The sequence below is a fragment of the Xiphias gladius genome, chromosome 2 (assembly GCF_016859285.1).
Source record: "Xiphias gladius isolate SHS-SW01 ecotype Sanya breed wild chromosome 2, ASM1685928v1, whole genome shotgun sequence".
Lineage (NCBI taxonomy): Eukaryota > Metazoa > Chordata > Actinopteri > Istiophoriformes > Xiphiidae > Xiphias > Xiphias gladius.
Genome location: NC_053401.1, coordinates 22417712 through 22437194, shown reverse-complemented (window position 1 = coordinate 22437194; position 19483 = coordinate 22417712). Strand labels below are relative to the sequence as shown.

At 40.5% G+C, this 19483-nt stretch overlaps 1 protein-coding gene across 5 annotated transcripts in view; it reads right to left on the bottom strand.

Moving 5' to 3' along the window:
- Window positions 1-1586: 1586 nt before the first annotated feature.
- nav3 (neuron navigator 3) overlaps window positions 1587-19483 on the bottom strand; it is a 343409-nt gene continuing 325512 nt past the window's right edge. For 4 of the 5 annotated variants that reach the window (XM_040143100.1, XM_040143064.1, XM_040143081.1 and 1 more), the window contains 15 exons: window positions 19237-19361; window positions 16403-16426; window positions 15747-15913; window positions 14113-14266; window positions 12191-12377; window positions 9894-9991; window positions 9696-9791; window positions 8896-9064; window positions 8354-8589; window positions 7453-7607; window positions 6945-7016; window positions 6203-6399; window positions 5755-5873; window positions 4553-4756; window positions 1587-2959 (listed from right to left, as the gene is read on the bottom strand). In XM_040143100.1, the coding sequence (XP_039999034.1) occupies window positions 2840-2959; window positions 4553-4756; window positions 5755-5873; window positions 6203-6399; window positions 6945-7016; window positions 7453-7607; window positions 8354-8589; window positions 8896-9064; window positions 9696-9791; window positions 9894-9991; window positions 12191-12377; window positions 14113-14266; window positions 15747-15913; window positions 16403-16426; window positions 19237-19361 (2123 nt within the window). In that variant the 3' untranslated portion in view covers window positions 1587-2839. The remainder of the gene's footprint in view (window positions 2960-4552; window positions 4757-5754; window positions 5874-6202; window positions 6400-6944; window positions 7017-7452; window positions 7608-8353; window positions 8590-8895; window positions 9065-9695; window positions 9792-9893; window positions 9992-12190; window positions 12378-14112; window positions 14267-15746; window positions 15914-16402; window positions 16427-19236; window positions 19362-19483) is intronic. The other variant, XM_040143071.1, reaches the window with a different exon arrangement.

The following is a 19483-nucleotide window of genomic DNA, read 5'->3' as shown; positions in this document are numbered from 1 at the left end:
TTGCAGCCATCTCTGCCACAGGAATTTTGCTATTTACAACAGACCATTTGCTAAGCCCCACCCCCTTAGATACTGTTGCTATGCCTGTCAAGCTGTCAATTTTTGCACCTCTGCGGTTTACAATGATAACGATAGCACATTTGCCACTTGAAATTCTTTATAATTTTTGAAAATTCAGCAGTAGCTAGCTAGCTAATAAAGCTAATGTTAGCTTCATGAGTTGGTTGAAAACAGTCTCCGGCTGACATTTTCATGTTTCCAGCTGATTTGTTTTAAAACAATAATCTCGTGAAATTGGTCTTAAATATGCACTTGAGGGTTACACAAATCATATTGACTGAGGACTGATGCTAAAGCTGTGTCCCAGGAAAAAATGTCAGCATCCTTACCAGCTGATGATTGGTGTAGAAGACATGGATCAACATTGTGTTGCTGTGTAAGTACATGCTTAGCATCCTTGTTCATATTTTCAGTATGTTTTCATCTTTAATGTTACATGAGACAGTGCTTAGAGGATGAGGATTAACTAATGTGTTTGGCCAACACTATCTCCGCTAATGCTGGCTGGAGTTGCTGGAGCGTAAACTCTCCCCAATTCAATAAAAGAGCAGGGCAGAGCTGCTAACGTTATCGCCTTAGGCCCCATTCAAACCGAAATTGTCCTGCTTTAAACAGCACAGGAGAGTGCATTTGTGGGGGCATTTTGTTTCACGTAATGGTGAGAAAATGAAATACAAGCCGGGAAGTCCATTTTGAGGAATGGATTTATGTGTTTAAAAGCTTATTAGATGCCAAAACACAGCATAGTGGTTTATTATACTCAGACAGAATTGTACAAATCTGGAAAGTTATGACGGTTAAGCTAGTTAGCCAAACATGATAATGTTTGCCGCTAACATCAGAGCAGATAAACACGCTGTTGATCTATTCCTTACACTTTTCATCTTGTGTTGTTGGTTTTGGAAAGGCTCAAAAAAAGACAATACCCTACAACGTTTTACATGCTGAGTATCTCTGTTATAATAGCTCTGTGTACACTGCTTTGACAGGTGGAGAAATCCAAAGCTTGACAGATGTAATTGGACAATCATTATTCGGGGGAGGAGTTTAGCGAATGATCAATTACATGAGTTTTGGATCATCACTGCCTGCTATTCTCATGGTGCATTTAAAGATAAGTGACAACATGCTTCAGAGTGAGGAAAGCCCAAAACAACTTAATCTAAGTCTACAACCCTGGTCAGCTCTTAACTGGGATGGGCAGTCTGTGTGTTTGTATGGTTGTGTGCGTGCACATTTGGCAGTAAATCAAAGGGAAATATTGGCACTTGTCCATTTTTTCTTCACAGTAGCAATGTGGCTGGATGACACACAGACATTGCGCTTCAGTTGTGCTTGTTGGCATGCAGGGTAGTGAGGACCCGCTTGGCAGTGCCTGACACTGACGAGGTTCAGGGCAGGAGACCAGCACCACGAGGCTCAACTGATGACTGAGCTGAGGACAGGAGGGATATGTGTGTGTGTGTGTGTGTGTGTGTGTGTGTGTGTGTGTGTGTGTGTGTGTGTGTGTGTGTGTGTGTGTGTGTGTGTGTGTGTGTGTGTGTGTGTCAGTATGTAATGATAATATTAGTCTTGTGATCCTATTTGGGCTGTAGAGGCTTTGCAAAAGTCTCACATCAACCACTTCTGGTGCCATCATGGAGATGCAGAATTGCCTGTACAGGATTTATCTTTAGAAAAGTAAAGACACAAACAAGCTGATATAGTGGACAAAACTAGACAAAAAAGTGTTCTTTAGCCCAAAACCCTGCTCTAAAACAATAACTTGTGAAACACAAAATCAATCTGATGCATCTGTGATGAACCCAATTTGTATGTGACAATCAACAATCAGTGGTTCACAGCCACTGTTTTCTAAGAGCTAAGAACCTCCAACATTGCCACCAGAGGGCATTAAATTGCCTAAAAGTACTAAAGTGTTGTCCTGCTTGCCTCCCTAAATATGTGATGTTGGACATCAGGTACCCCAGAGGTGGTAGAGATACAGTGCCTTGCTCAAGGACGCTTTGGCAGGTTGGATTGTTGGTCAAATGAGGGCTTGAACCAATTAAAGCCTCTGATTAAAGGAACGTCTCCTCCTGCTGCCCGTGTTCAAGTGCATTTATATGAGTGTATGTGTGTGTGTGTGTGTCTGTGAGAAGCACCTCTGTAAATAAGGAAAGACATAAACAACAGAACATGCCCCCCATTGTAAACATCTGAAGATATAACTGGGTTTTAAAAAAAGAAAAATCCAGTTTTGTCACGTCAAACTATTGGCTTTCTTTCATTTTTCTGACATTGGAGATTGACACCCAAAGCTTAATTAATAGAGTAAACTGTGGCTCATCATGGCTGAGCACAAACTGTGATTTACTCCTTGGAGGTCAACTTCAAAGGAACTAAATTTCCTCATCAGACACATCCTGCTTACACATATATGAAAAGTTGTATTCTTAAATGTTATACATCCATTTAACATCCCTAGCTAACTTCACTATGTAATATCAGCAAAATAGAAATGATCCAACCTGTATGATTGTTTATCATTTTGATCAAGTTCGCGACAGCTCTTTAAAACAGAAAAAAAGGATAATTTGATTTTAATATTGCACCATCATTATGTAAAAATATGTGTTTGCTTTCAAATGGTGGGTATACCATTTTGGATAATAAAACTTTTCATATATCATACATCTGTGCACTATAGGGGTGGCGGTGTCTGGTAGTGATGGAAGGTCAAATGATCCCAGGTTCAAAGGCTCCAAGGGTCAGGTGTCTCCCGGCGCAGCTCTCAGTCTCATAGTGCCGACTCCAATGAGGAGTCCAGCTGGTCGTCGTGGTGACTGGTGCTGTCACTGTCGCAGCTCTGTGTACTGGAGTAGTTTGCTGCCTCCTGCAGCCGTAGCAGCATATTCATCTGCAAACAGAACACAGAGACTGTGGGAAGAAAACTAAAGACATATAAGAACTTCAGATACATGCACAGACACAGTAAAGTGTTACTTGGAGTTACTTAGAGTTTGATCACATTTGCAGCTCTGTTTTCTTTGGTCTAAGGTGTTGCAATATAAATCTGAGGGTTCACGAGATGATCAATAGGACAGTAACTTTGCTTATTTCTGCAAGCAACTGCCTGGCAACCAATGATGACTCCTTCCAGCCAAGAAACATACCAGCACCTAACCCCCCTATAAACAGCATTTTGCCATTTTTACACTCTGGTTTTATGCAGATTAAACAAATGAAATCTATCACTAGTGAGCTTTAGAGGCGCCGTTAGACGGATTTTGTTACATTTACTCAGAACCAAGCTAGCTATTTCCACTTGTTTCTAGTTTTGGTGCTAAGCTAAGCCAACTGTCTGTTGGCTATAACTGTAACCTCACCAATTTACATACATAAATGGGCAAGATATTAGAAACACCTTTCAATATAATGCACTCCAATACAACACCACTACCTACTACGACCTCAAGTACAATTATCACTTTTCTGACAGTGTCAGCTAACACTGACTGTGATGTTTGCATGCTTTTTCTGTATTTTCCCTTTTCTTTTGAAGAACTAATGGTCAGCTTTCCGAGTGTGAGGAAGTGCTATCTCTAAGAATCCACTGTGCCTATTACATCTACTAAAAACACACAGTAATGTAATCAATAACAAACTCTGTCTTTTTGCATTTTTTTTGTAATAAAAAGCAATTTTAAAACCTTGCTGTAAAATTGTGGTGATTTACGGCAAGAACTTCTCATCCCTGTAACAGAGCTAATGGTCCAAATAATGCAAAAATACTGCTGCATCTGGCGCATTGCTTCAAGTGTTCCTAAAGTGAGGTAACATGCAAGCACACAAATGCACAAACACACATACACACACTTGTTAAATCAAGCCAGTCAATTTTGGATGACTACCCTTTAATTCCTCCTGGGCTGCAATAACCAACCAAATGGAAACTAATTCTCTCTCTCTCCACCCATTTGCCCTCTTCCCTCAACAGTTGATCCTCCAGTATGTTTGTGTGTGCGTGTGTGCATGTGTGCGTGGTAAGGTTGTGCTTCGGAGTCTATACCACGGAGCGACTTTACCAGCTTCTTTATTTATTGTATTTCTCACATTGCAAAAGCCAAGGTAACACTGGTCACAGGTTTCTATGGAAACCATAAACCTTGAATCGAGTAACTTTAAGAAACTGCACCATGTACATAGATATTTGTTTTATTTAATGAATTAATTAAAGCTGGGTAATGGTTCGTATTTGAGGGACGGATACTTATTTCCATAGTACTGTCGTTTCTGTTCGTGTGTTTTAGTAGTCTCCTACATTTAATTTCTTGCACTGGTGCTATTTTATCAAAATCCTGGTCTCTTCATATTCTACTAAGTTGTTGTATCTGTTGTATCAAGGCTCGTCTTAAATGCTCTAAATAAACTAAACTCGCCGCAGTAGGCTCCTTAATCGCGCAGAGTAATGACTAGCAGTGTTACTGAATAACTTTTATCACTTCCTCACCAGTGGGTCTCCCTCAGTGTCACTCTGCGAGACTTGCTTGGATGAGGCTCCCTCCTTGGATGAGCTGTAGCCGTCGTATCCTACATCCTCTGGCCTAAGCTGGAGCAGCGACTGGCCATCCTGCTGCAGCGAGGCAGCATTCCACGGATACGTGTCGTTCACCCACTTGGAAGGATCCTCCCATGCTGCTCTTTTGCCATAAAGCTGTACAAGTGGTCAAAAAGGGAAAGTAGGTATGGTTGAAGGTGAGTATTGAAAAAAACTTCGGTGATGCCAGCCCTACATAAGAGCTGGAACTTGTTCTTTGATGATGCAGGGAGTCATTTATGGACACAAGATTTCTTTTTTGTTGTCATTGGAGACGGCTAAAAAGGTAAATCACAACACAAAGTGCGGGGGCAAACTGTGAGTCCTAGCTCACCTTGTATTTTTATTCATATACTCTATGTGGGGCTTGTGACATGCAAGAATTGTGTGAGGTGAAATTGAAAAAAGAGACTGTGGTGATTATCATTATCGTTTCAGTTTAATTACTCCTTTTACTTCATAGTGCATGAAGAAAATGGTTCAGCAGACTGCCAACTGACTTAAGTAAAAGTACAGGAGTAGTGACAACAAAATATACTAAAATTATCAAATATAACTAGTACTGTGAAATAAATGTTGTTAACTAAATACTACAATATTTCCCTTTGAAATACAGAGGAGTAGAAGTATAAAGTAGCAGAAAATGGAAAGACTTGTGTTAAGTGGGAAAAAAAAAATCTTTGTCCTGTAGGTTTAAAATGGCACACTGCAGATACTGAAAAATGGAAATGTTGAAAATTTGGTCACCGTGTTTCCTCTACATTTATTTGCTGTTACTGACTCTGTAGCACAAAAGTGGTGCAATTAAAGCAACAATAAACAGTGTCTTAGATTATTTTGTAGGTTGTCTTTTGTTTTACTGAAGAAACTAATACGCTTTATTTATTTAGATTTTGTTACGTAATATAATAATCTGAAAAATCGAAGTTAGGTCATTTCAGGGTTCTCATTCTTTCTCTAAGGTTATACTGTGTATTTATTGATAACAGTGCAGATTTATAATACACAGTCTTATACTTTGATTTTATTTCAAGAGAAATGTTGCAGCTAGTGAATAATCCTTTAGAATCTTGTACCTCTTATAGAAAGTTAATTTTAAGTATTATAGGACGTACCTGAAGTCCTTCCCTGACGGCTTCCAGCAGGTAGGGCACCAGAGAGTAGTTCCACAGGTCAGTGAACCAAACCCGAGAGCCTTCTACATCCATGGGACAGGACAGGAAGAGACGTGGGCCTGAAGGGACAAAAGAGCCCAGATGATGAGCGTTTGTTGGATGGAAGATGGAAAGACCAAAGACACAGAGCAGACTAACAACACACATGTTAATTCGAGCAATATTCAATGACTTCGATGAATTTTGATCAAAAATATTCAAAGACTTCATATTAGTGTGTTCTGTAGAAAGACAGTGGTTAAAATAAGACACCACACAGGCTTTTATATTGGTCAAACAGTGTGAAGCACTAGAGGGAGAAGGTGTGTGTGTGTGTGTGTGTGTGTGTGTGTGTGTGTGTGTGTGTGTGTGTGTGTGTGTGTGTGTGTGTGTGTGTGTGTGAACTGACCTATGGTGACATCGGAGGAGCTGTGTGCCTCCAGGAAGCCGTTGAGATGGTGCCAGGTCTTTGGGATCCAGTCAATGATCTTGATCAGGTCATTGCTGCGCATGTTCTTATCAATCTCTGTCTCTATCAGCTTCCGCCGTAGGAAACGGCCCAGGAATCCTTTGACTGGTTCGGTGTGGTTGGTGCACAGCACCCACCTACAACAGGACAGAGCATCAATTGTGAAACAAAAGCAGTCGGGCTAATAAATCATCGCACCAATAAACTATACTAAACTATACTATTACTACTATAATAGGTTCACATTAAATTAATGTCTGGCTCATGATAAACTTTCCCTGATGACTTCGTGTTTGCCAAATCATCAGCTTGTCAAACATGCCAAGCAGAAATGATCCAATACTGAGAACATGCACTATAGTCTTTTCATTTTCATTTAACAAGTATAATTATCCAAGAGACATAATTAGAGAACTCCCTGTGGAAGAAATGACACACTGGTAGATACCTGAAATCAAACACATTATCTGACATGTAAGATGATGCAAAGAAAATAACACTAAACCGAGTTGCTTCTGTGGAACCAAAAAATTTGTAAATATTACAAAGTCCTTGCAAAATATAATAGCAGAAAACGATGAGTATTGTAACCACCATATAAACCACCAATACCACGATATACTGAATTCAAGGAGTGCTATTCCAGTGTATGTCAAGGTTGTAGTTTCACAGTGTCACAAACCTGAAGTTGTGGTGTAGCTCCAGGTTAGGAGAGGAAGAAACTCCCTGGTTCATGGTCCCAATAACATATGGGCTGAAGTAGACAAAGAAAACAAAATACATAATAGTCAGAGTCAGGGTGTTCAACTAAATAACTCCTGCAGTTTGGTGCTACTAGGTCAGTAATGATAGACCCCCGAGTTGGCCTCCCTATCAACCGCTGCTTGCTCACAGCAGTACCACTAAACAATAATAAGAATAAACTTTCAACTGAACAAGTAGAGTAGAGTTTCTCTTCCTGAGATGTCTTTCTTTTGTGATGTCTGTGAAAGCTTTTTGTTGGTAGTGGGGTTGGGGGGTTGGGGGGGTATGCTGTACAGATTGTAAATCCCTTTGAGGCAAATCTGTGATTTGGGATTTTAGGCTTAATAAAACTGCATGGACTTTGATTTGACTAGAGCTCTGACCAACAGTAGAGCTAGGCACTACAAGTCAGCCTGGCTAGAAAGAGAGGAAGAGTTCTGACTCACCATTTGTGGTACTTGCAGTTGAGGAAACCGTTGAATATGTCACTAAGGGAGCCAATATGGTGGAGGTTGTCCAGGATGACAACAGTGGGGAGCTCTGTATCCGTCTCCTCAGAGTTACACTGTTCTGCCAGGTTGGACAGGTACTGACGCAAATCCTGGGGAAGGAAGCATTAACAGTTTTTAATGCGTAGACACTGATTTGGATGCAACATTTTGAACATTAAGGGCTTGAAGCGTTGCTCATAAATAATAGTTTACAGGAAGCAATATGATTTTAGTCTGCATTACCTCTTTATTTATATTAAACTCTAGTTACAAATGAAAGACTCCCCAAAAGTCCTCAAACTTATATTTTACTTTAGTAGAAAATTCACATGACTTAATAAGAGGCAATATTTTACATTTACCGCTTGCAAATCTGTATGCCCAATACCTGTTCAAGCTTTTCTTCCTCTGGACAAACTTTTTACATTGTATAAACTACAAATGAGTAAAATTACACGACTGCTGCTACCATCAAAAACAGCGATGCAATTTTGTACCAGCATTCAATAATCATACAGGGAGAAATCTAACATAGAGGAGGAAAAGAGACCTATTTGTACCCACACAGCAGAAATGCAATGCAACCAGATAGACTGTACATCTCTGAAGATCTGTTAATATTTGACTGTCACACCCTTTTTGGTAGAAAGTCAATGAACAACTGGTTTTCCCTTCACTTTTCACAAGTAAAGAAAAAATTATATTCCACTCTGGGAAATGTAGGAATCATTGATGTGAAGTGGATGAAGATAAGACAAAATTGGATGCCAAAATGATTTAAATTAAAAGAAAAATCGCTACAATTCACCAAGACTCCAAATTCCTTAACAACTTAAAACTTCTCTGGTCTTTCTACCTTGCTGGAATTCTGGTCCACGTTGAAGCTGGCCACATTGTGATCAGTCACCTCCTGTCCCATCTGGGAAATTATGTACTCAGCCAGCTTGGAAGCCAGAAAGGATTTGCCGGTGCCGCTGGGTCCTGAGAGGATGATACGACGGTGCTCCATCAACAAGTTGAGGTACCGCTGGATGATGGGCTTCGGGATTAGTGTGTCAAACACCAGACTGTCTATACTGTTTTCCTTCACTCCTAGGAAGAGGAAGGAAGGAAAGAGATGGATAGGAGGAAGTAAAATAGTGAAACTCAATGATCAATGTAGCAATGTCTTATATTATTTTGTTTAATAAGGTTCAAGTTAAGTCCAGTTTGTGTCCAGTTTGTGAGCAAGCATTCAAGAAATAATTTAAAGGTTTATACTCAAGTAAAACAACACACTAATCAGGGTAACAATCATATATTTCTCCTCTACCAAACTCTTTCCTTGAGAAGCTAAACCTGGCTTCAACATCTGCTGTAATCCTGGAATAGAAACTCTTTGCTTCCTTGCTGCCATACCTTTGAGGTTGACCTTGATGACGTTGTTGTCGCCCACCAGGTAGCCGCAGGGCAGCAGCTCAGGCACTTCGGAGGCGTGGGCGCGAACCACCTCGCCCATCCTGTAGCAGACAATGCTGTCTGAGTTGAGACCCAGGCTGGTCAGAGGGTCCACCCGAAACACATACTCCTGCAGGGAACGAGGGGTTAGAGGACAGTGAAAAATGAAGAACTGCAATATTGATCATGCTTAACAATATGTTGTGACTATATCTTGTTGCCAAAAAAGATTTATAGACACATCATATTGACTGTGGATCTTGCTTTGTCTGTCTTTGAATCTTACACAGTAAGTCAGACATAAGTGGTTGGATTTTGAATATGTTGGAGGAGTGATGCATCTTTGCACCATGTTACAGTGACACCCTATCAACAAACCAGCTGATGATGGTACAAATGAAAAAAGTTCTGTTCTTTGACCTTGTTTTATAATTTCAGCACTGGTAGGTTTATAATTCCCTTAAGTCTTAACATCAGAGAACTCTGTGTGGCTAAGAGGAGAAAATAAGCCTTCATCCATAGGTAGACATTTTGACTTGCCAAACACAGGTATAATTAAAACATTAACAATGGCTGGATTCCATTAAGGTGAGCTTGTGTCAGAGCTCTGTTATTTTGCATGCTGGCTCACTGACATTAATACAACTAAATGGAACAGTTATCATTAAAGCTACTAGGACAAGTCAAAATGTCGGCTGTGAAAACCTATTAGGTGCTAAATGACTGACCTGCACCTATAAGCAAAGTTCTTTATTGTTTACCTTAAATAGGCGTCGGATGACCCCATCCAGGACGTCCCACTTGGTTTTTCCACTCACACCTATAGACCCAATCAGGTACTCTTGGCTTTGTGTACCCTGTGGAGTTGTCACATTAATAAAAACACAGGAGTCAAATTCGATTACAGTGGTTTAAGCTGGAGGAAGAGAGATAATTATGTGAAATCTTCATCCACTAACCTTAATGGTATTTGGCCCACTGCTGAAGGTAACCACTATTCGCACACTCCGGCCTTCTTTGCGTAGATTGCCCTCGTAGCTGTCATCTAAAAGAATATCTGAAAAAAAAATGTTATTTTAGGAAACACAACCAACTTTAATCTGTTGGAGCGTTTATTCATTATAAACAAACTCCTGTTCTTCCTGCTGGCAAATTATAGCTGGAAATGGCCAAACAGCCTCCAAAATGAGAGATAATGGGCTAATGGGTTTTTTTCACGTGATAATTACTTTTACATTTAGTCAATGTTCTCATACAGAGTGATTTCTAGTGAACGTGCTGAATGATAATGTAAGAACAACTGTGTTTCAAGAAATTAAATAGAGTATAAGGAGAGACAAATAAATCAAAATGTAAAATCCTTTAATGGGAAGAACTTTATTTGTGGTATTTGTTGAAGAGTTTAAAGTTTAGTCAGTAACAGAAGATTTTTATCATGCTTACAATGTATTTGAAGAAGGAGATGATGGTAACATCGCCTTACAGCAACGGGAAATCAAATATTATAACCACTGAGTGGAAATCAGACACCCAAAACATTTTATATTGGTACCGTTCTTCGCCAGCAGCAACAGAAGACTGTCAGTTCAGAAATATCCCCATTTTTGGAAACTCAAGTGTTGAGTGGGCATGAGAAAGCAACCAGAAATAGTCCACTATACTTTCCACTACTTTTTTCTGGTTGAGCTAGTCGAATTTGCACCTATACGCCATCAATGTGTGACATCTGCAACTTGTCTAAAGTCTCATCAGACTAGTTGCACTTCTTCCACTTCATTGCTCTCATTGCTATGCTAACATATAATGGTTATTTCTGTCAAAAGCTAAAAGATCTGGAGGTTTGGCTTTTCAACTCTCTCAATACTTACTTTCCTTTTAGCTAGGTTTTTGTTCTCCACCAGCTCCTGAGAAAAATATTGGTCTCATAGGCCGCTAAATGATCTGTTTTGTTCACCAGTTGGTGGGTATATATTTATGTCTGCTTTTTGGTGCTGGGCAGTTAGCGTACTTAGGGGTTTTGCCTGTTGCTGCCAAGAACTACCCTATGAGAGCAGTCAGACTAAACCAAAACAGTAAAGTTATGGGATGTAAAACCAAAACAATGAGCTGAAAGACGCTAAAATTCTCTGTGGGCTTGAGTGAAACTGTAGAAACAGGTGATAATTCTTTGTAGGTTCATCACTACAAGCGACCGTCATGTAAGCCATTGTTAATATAAAAATAGTTAATAGTTTTAGCAGCTTTAACTATTTGGGACTACTACTAGCACAAAGTGAAAAATTTTGAACAGTATAAAACTGAAGCAAATAAAGTACACTCCAATTTGTATGCAGCTTCTACTTTGGCCAAGTTTGACTTATTTGCTAGTTTTCTGGCACCTTTAACCTTTGACAACAATCACACTCCTAAAAACTCGAACCATAAATCTCTCTTCATTCTCTTTTTCCGAGGCTCCATTTTGAGGAGGGAAGTGGGTACTTAGTATTCGGCTGGCTTCCCTTAGCTGAGGGCTCTGTGTTCGGGTGATAACAGCCCGCTGGCATACTCGTCTTCCCACGCGTCACTGCTCTTGGCTCATCCCTCCATCAATTAACGAGGGCCCGAGCCCTCAGAGAGAGCTACGCCTTCCATGTTAATTATAGGACAAGTGAGAGGGAGAAAACTCTTTCACTCCTCAAATGGATCAGACCAGGATAGTTTTTCGACATGTTCATGGTGTGCGCAACAGGCTCCTGCTGTTTTCTGAGCACTTGCAGAAGATAGAGGAGCTATTTCATCATTTTATGCAGCTCCTCCGGATCCCTTCTCTCAGCAAACACAGTTCTCTCACATTTACTGAGGAAAGTATGGAGAGAGACAATTCTCCAACTTGAAGCTGCAGAAAAAAAGTTCTGCCCTGAGAGTTGCTGCAGACCATAAACTGTGTCCTACAGCCTAACTAAACAAAAGAGCGAAGCACTTACAATGCCATGCTTTGACGTTTAATTCTTCATAGCTGAATATACCTTTTTGAAAGAAAAATGAACCAAATTCTCCTTCTAAAGACTAAAATGTATTTCTGAGGGGTTATTAAACAGCTTTATTGAATACTTAGTATTCTCAGCCATAAATGGCCAGTCAAGGCATTCTAAGTTGTATTATTTTTGGTTTGTCAAGAATCCATTTCGCTCACATCCACCCCTCCTGCACTTCTCAGAACTTACTGCAGAAGGTGAACATTGATCTACACAGACACCAGTGCTGACAGTGAACTGACCTGACATGATGGTGTCAGTGATGTTTAGGTTATTGAGCGAAAGCCCCAGGGACTGACGCGAGGAGGACGAGGAGGTGCTGGAGGTCTCAGAGGGTGGCCGAGCTGTCTTGACAGGCGTGGCCGTTGGTGTTGCGTTACCGCTGGACTTGAGACGATCGTTCTCTGCTTTCAGCATTTCAATCTCATTCTGGTCATTGAGAAAAGAATGAAAATTAGACAAAATGTACAGAAACTGCATTCAGAGACTTTGTTAACACTGAGTAATAGGCTGCTCACACAACATACGTTCATTTTCGTGCATTCATGTCGGCAACTGTTGTTATTCTTAATCACTATTATTGGAAGTTATGGGCTGTAAATGGCTTTTTGAACTTCAAGGCTCTCTTTGTACTGAAGGTTAAGTCTCAGATAAGGAGCCTTACATGAACCCCAGATCTGAGGAGAGAATATATGCTTCTACAGACAAGGCAATCCTTGTCTCCACAAAGATCCACTTAACTGAGACTTTTATGGTGATATTCTTTGAACACATGCTTCTTTTAAGAATATGAAATGACACAGAATATTTAAAGATTATACTTTGAAATGATGGGTGGCTTTTATTGCACTATCTCAATAGGAATGGAATAAATGAGCCAAATATATTTATTTGCAGCAAGAAAGTCTAATGTTGTATCTTTTTATTCAGCGTCATTTCATTTCACCTTTATGAAGTGTATTCAATTTGACAGTGTATTTAAAACTGAGACTGACAAGTCTGCTATTAATTGACTGTTTTGGAGCTGATAGGGCTGTCTCAGTGTGCTTTGTGATCGCTGGAAAGCTTTTCAGCAAGTAGTATCCTATTTTCCCCAGTTTTTTGTTTTATATAATCATGTATTACTCTATGAAATAGTTCAACATTTTAAAATACACTTATTTGCTTTCTTGGTGAGAGTTAGATGAGAAGATTGATACCCCTCTCATGTCTGTATGGTAAATGTGTAGCTGCAGCCAGCAGCTGGTTGGCATAGCTTAGCATAAAGACAGAAAACAGGGCGAAACAGCTAGCCTGGCTCTGCCAAATGCTATGAAAATCCACCTACCAGTAACTCTAAGACTTACTAATTAAAAAGTTATATCTCATTTTTTTAATTAAGAATTCAGGTATTTAAATGACAGATGAATTAGCGTTTACACTTTATGTTTTTGTATGATTAAGCAAACAAGTTATAACGTGTTATTTACAGAGCTCCAGAGGTGCCGCTGTGTATTTTGTTACCCTCCGACAGAGCCAGGCAATCATTTTTCCCTGTTGCCAGTCTTTAAACTAAGCTCTGCTGGGGTGAAATCTGACCTGGAACATAGTCATAAATAGACCTTTTTTTTTAAGCTGCAACAGTATCAGGGACCTAAAATTTATTAGCTAACCAAGAGTGTTAGGTGTATACTGTAGATATGGTACAAGAGGTTCTGTGTTCGTCTGTGTGTGTGTATGTGTTACATCAACTAGTTTGCCTTCAGCCCTCCTGGTGCCCTGTCATTCAGTGCCATTCACTAACCCACAGAATGCGCTGTTAACTTCCTAACTGGTGGCTGTCATGCTTCAGCGCCTTGGGAGAGAAACACACCACTTTGTCCGAAATAAGGGTTAGGGTTAGCACAAAAAAAGGTATTTCTGTCTCCATGAGATGCCTCTATTTTGGCCTTTGGAGAAAATTCCTGCTAAAGTATGTCCTAAGAATTTGTCAAAAGAAAGGTTTTCATACCTTTTCTCTATGACAGATAGCGAGACAGAATCCAGAATAAAAGCCACTTTGAATTTAAAATTTGGACTTCGGATTTGATCACCATAATCCCCTGGCAAATGGGCAGTTATGCATGGTGCTCCAGTTTAACCTGTGTCATGCATAAATAAACCCCACAGGTCACTGTGACCTCACCTGCATGCGGTTCATGGCCTCTCGGATCTGGTCAAGGTGGTGGGCAGAGCTGAGTGCCTCCAGGCGAATGTCTGTCAATTTGAGCTCCTTCTCTCTCAACTCATTCTTCAGCTGGAGGATGATTTCTGCTTCGGCCTCGGTGCATTCGCACAGTCTGCAACCGGGATTACACACAGGGAGGAGGACGGGGGTCATGTTGAGGGTTATACCAAACACACACACGCACACACACACAATCTGGAGAGAAAAACCTACACGCTTAAAGGAAATAAGAGAGCTGAAGTTTGAAGTTTCGAGGGAGGCTGGAGTCAGTGGAGAAAACTGCACGGGCAAGTACAACATGGAGTTGAACAGGGAAGTGCAGCATTTGGGACAGCGAATCCTTCCCATTTACAATACTCCCTCAGTTTTTTCAAACAAGAAATGTTATAGTTGAAATACATATTAAATGTTGTGGTTCCCACCATGCATGGTTGTTCACCTTTTTAGATTGGTATGCTGGATTTTGTTGTAACAAAGGAACATACAGATTTTTTAACTTTTTGATTGTTATTCATGCACAGTTTCGATGAACATTTTTCTTAGATTGACAAGAACAATAAAAAAACTGCAATTACAGTATACTAAAGACCTTATTTAGTGTGGGATTTACAGTGAGTGATGTGGTAGTAGTGCCATCATCATGGCAGAGATTAAATTATTTTCATAACTCGAGTTAGAGGCTATGCTATTTTGCTAAGTCAAAAACACAGCGGAAAACTGTCACACTCGTGTGGTTTACTGTGTCATTTGAAGTTCAAAAACTTCGACATGCTCTCCCCCAGGTGTCCTAACACTGAAATCATCTCACCAGCTACCACACACCACAGCAGATGTGAACAGCACTTGCATGCTTATTGCTGGTTGGCGAACCGGCGACATGTTGGTTCTTTTTGCATTGACAAGGAGCCAATTTGCACTGGCATGAGTGTGAAAAATGTTACTGCTCATCCTTTTAACCATTTATTCGACCTACTGCTACTCTCCCTTAACTGAGAATTGTACACTTTTGAGATCCTGGTTAAGTTTGTGTGCCAGGCAAATCCATCAACTCTAACATGCCGAGGTTTTTGCAGCATTAAGATGCAAAAGTAGTCACAACAACACATCCCACTGCACATACACTCCCTGGGAGCATGCCACACAGTGCCTGTTACCGAGATCTGTGCTTGTAGACCACATGACCGTTTTGCTTTTTCTTTGGCGTCCAAATAGGGGAGGACTTGCTATCGCAAATGCACTTGCTACAGCAGGTGGAGACACGTTAAAGAAAAGTATGAACAGAAAGGTCAGAGGAAAGATAAAAGAAAAGTGAGGAGAGGATTTAAAGACATGTGTGAAAACAAAACAAAAAAAAGTTACCCTGAAAATAATTTAGACTAAGAGAAGGAAAAGGAACAAAACAGCCAACTGTGTACAATATATAAAAAGGTTTTCTTTATTAGTGTGCATCATTATACTGTATACCAGAATGTGTATTAATTCCATACAGGAGGTGAGAATTACCTGTGTACTACATATAAGTACGTACATCTGCGTGAGATTGGATGCAGGTGTATATGTATTTGTGGGAGGCTGTGCATGAGAAAACTCACTCTGTGGTGGAGGGCGAAGAGCGCAGCGTGGCAATGCTGCCTTGCCTGTTGTCATGCTGCAGTTTGGGTGAGGATGGCAGCGAGTCGGTCATCTCCTCCATCTCGTCATGGGCGGACTGGGATTTGGTTTTCTTCTTGCTGAATGCTTGCTTGAAAGAGCTGCGTAACTGCAAGACAGAAACACAAACACACAGGGGCAAAGACATCAATATTGCCACCCACCAATCTCGTCCATCACATCATTTCAGTTACTAAGAGATAAGTTCTGGTGACATCACATCCTGCCAGATCAGGTCAAGTCACTCCGTGCTGTTTCCAAGCAATGGTCACTGTCTGGTTTAGGTAAAGAGGGAGTCAAAAAGCAAGGCCGTAAGTACAGATGGAAATGCGATGGAGAAGGGGAGATCAGGCTTTTTAATGACCCTAGAAATTATGAACAGGCAATCAAAATGAACAAGGGAGGAAGAAAAGGGGGAGGATCGAAGAGGAACAAGGGGGAAGGGGAGGGTTGCTGTTTCCATGCCGACGTTTCCAGAAAAGGAAAAAAAGAGCTTGCTCTCACAGAGGAAGAAGTAGGAACAAATAAGGGAGCGAGGGAAAGGGAGATGGTTTATAACCACTGCAAACATACAGAACACACTCTGGAAACCACTGACCTGAGCCGGGATGGAATCAGCCACCTGAAGATGCAGAACACACCCAGTGTTAAGCCACACAAACACACACTGCTGCTCACCTCACCCATCTACAGCAAAATCTCTGCTGATTAAAGCGAATTGCTGCAAATGTGTCTGTTTTACTGACAACTTGTACGACTTTGTTCTGAGGAAATACAGTTATTGCTGTTGCAAGGATGAGGATAAAGATGACGAGTGCTATTATGATTACATTCAGAGCATCCTAATCATCTTTTTTTCCCCCTGTTTATCTCTACATTTTGACAATCTATGGTTAGCCACCACTTAAAAAAAAAACTCTGATGACTGCCTTTCCAAAATGCTTACTCACATGACAGCGAAGCACATTATGACTTGATAAAGTTATGAGACATCTTAAAATTGCAGTAAGCAATTTCACATACTAGTGGCTCCAAATTGAGGGGAAAATGCTAAAATTAATACACTATCAGTCTTTTTGTTTTTGTCACCATGCTGACGACATTTTTTAAAATTTCATTTTACAGTAAAAAGCATGTAGTGCAAGATGCTGTATGGAACCAGTATGAAAAGCACCATAATTGTGCAAGATAGAGTACACAAATACAGTACATTTGGTCAATGTAACACAACCTAGTTAATTCTGGAAAAGGCCCCAGCCTTCAATGGACAGTCGTCACACTTTTAGAAAATTAAAAGGTATTATGTATTGAAGCCTGCTTGCTTTTTACTCATGTTCACAGTTATGAGTGTATGCTGAATATAGATAATACAGACTTTATGAGTTTCTGTGGGGACAGCTTTACCACTGTGAGATCAGAGGTCAGACATCAACTCCTGGGAAGTAATCTTGAGTCCATGTCCTGTCTAAGTCCCTGCCTTATTGAAGAGCAATCTACCTATTCATTACACTGTCCTTCTGCCCTGCTAGAATGATCTGCTGCTTTCCACTTATGTGTGTACCAAGGCAGATTTTTTTCTGAATTAATAATTAACTGCTGCTTAAATATTGATTTGTATTGATGAGCCTGACTTGAATTTTTTGGGGGTCTCACTTAACATGGCAGGCTAGGGTGTCACACTGTGGTGAACATTTGGGCTGTCTTTTGGGCTGCATTTCAAGGGCAGGCGTTTTGCATTGCAACAGAGACTGAAAACTGGCTCTGGCTCTGGCTCTGTGCCGTTTGGCTGAAATGGAACTTCCAATATGTCATCTGTCTGACTCAGGGGGCTGCAGCAAATAAGCTCTCAGCCAGGGACACTCAGCAGCTATTGTAGAGTGAAGCAAAGAGCATCACCATCGGACAGAAGGGCAGAGGGAGAAGAGAGAGCTTTATGGTTGTGGATGGGCATTTTTTGACTTTTTTGAATTGATTTGCGGGTATTTGTGGACATATTCTTCAGTAAACGGGAAACGGAAACGGGTACTGTATTAAGCAAATGTCCTCTTTGGCTAGATATCAACCCTAAAGCAGGTGCAAGTACATCAAAGACACTTTAGCAAACTGAGCCACCAAAGGTGGCTGTTTTCCAAAAAAGAGACACTAGTAAAAGTAATCTTTGAGAAATAAAGATGCATCTTGTGCTGTTTTAGACCTCCAAACTTGACCAAGTCCAGTTGAATAATTGAGGGATAAAGATCCCGTCTCAAAAGCACTTTGACAGAAGATGTTGAGGTAGATGAGAGTGTTTTCCTTCTGCTCAGACCTTCCCACTTGTCACAGTGATTCAACAAGCTCTTACGTAACCTCTGGGCAACCATCGCCCTGGTTTTAAACTAAACTTCAGAATCTGTGACATTAGGAGCAAGTTTGCCTCTTTCCAAACTAATCTGCATGCTGTTGTCGCTGGATTTGAAATTTCAAATGTGTTTCAAACGAAAATTGCAGGGTAGTTGACTCCTCTGCTTGACCCTCTGTTAGTCTTCATCGTTGGATGGTACCTTGGGCACTCAGCTGATACCATCTCAGCACTGTAACCTAGAAAAAGGTAACATGATGGCAAATTGTAATGAGACGAATATAGTTTTAAGATTTTGAAGGGGACCTATGGGAATCTGAACAAGCTCTGAACTCTCCAACCTCAAATGTATTCTCAAATGTATGGATTGTCAAGGTACATGGTGACTCGATCACAAACCGATTGACCCTAAATTCACTGGCAGACTCATTTGCATAAGTGTGCAAACACACACTTTAACACTAAAGGAAGAAGGACTGGAGCAATAAAAAATGTATTGCCATTTGTAGTTTTGATTAAAATACGGAGAAAAAACCAGAACAAAACCCAGTCCTCCTGAGCTCTGGGTTAGATTAAGCAACATGGAGGTACATTAAGAATGTTCAGTGCATTCTACTTTTATATTTTAGGCTTTTAGCTGATTCTGAAACTGTTACAATGGGTGCAACAGTACAACAAGCTTTATTTCATAGATCCACAAAAATGTTTTCTTCTATGCAAAGAAGACATTTAATCTTTTAATGTTGGCATGTAGAATATATTTGAGGCTTCACCAACAAATTCACCTCCTACATGATGACAAGATAAATCAGTTTAATAATATAAGGCTTCTGATGCTTGCTGAAAGTCAGTGAATTGGCTGGAGGTGAAGAAATCTGAGTAACATAACTTCTGGGTAACCTGAAAGTGGCAGAATGAAAATGTTAAAAATGAACCTTTTAGCAAGATATTTTTTCAAGCATCTTTTTGGTAGAGGGATCTTCTGTCGCTGCATACTGCATATGCTGATGAGTTTTTTGACCATATTTGGACTCAACTTCACTTCGCAGCTGTTGCCTCACAGTGATGTCTGTTTCTTCGTTTTTTCCACCTACCCAGCTCTTTTTCTTCTTCTTTTTGTCTTCAGCGTCCTTTCCCAGGCTGCCCATGCTGGAGTGACTGGCTGCACTGTTGATACTGGACATACTTTCAGATGAGTGCTGCCGTCTAATCCGCAGGTCTGGAAACAACAGGCAAACCCTTCCTTAGTGCACTGGACACTGAGCTGATCAGTGTACCAAAATGTGTTGGTTGATGTAATTTTGTCTTAAATGTTCAGCTATGTTGAGCTAGGCTTGGCTT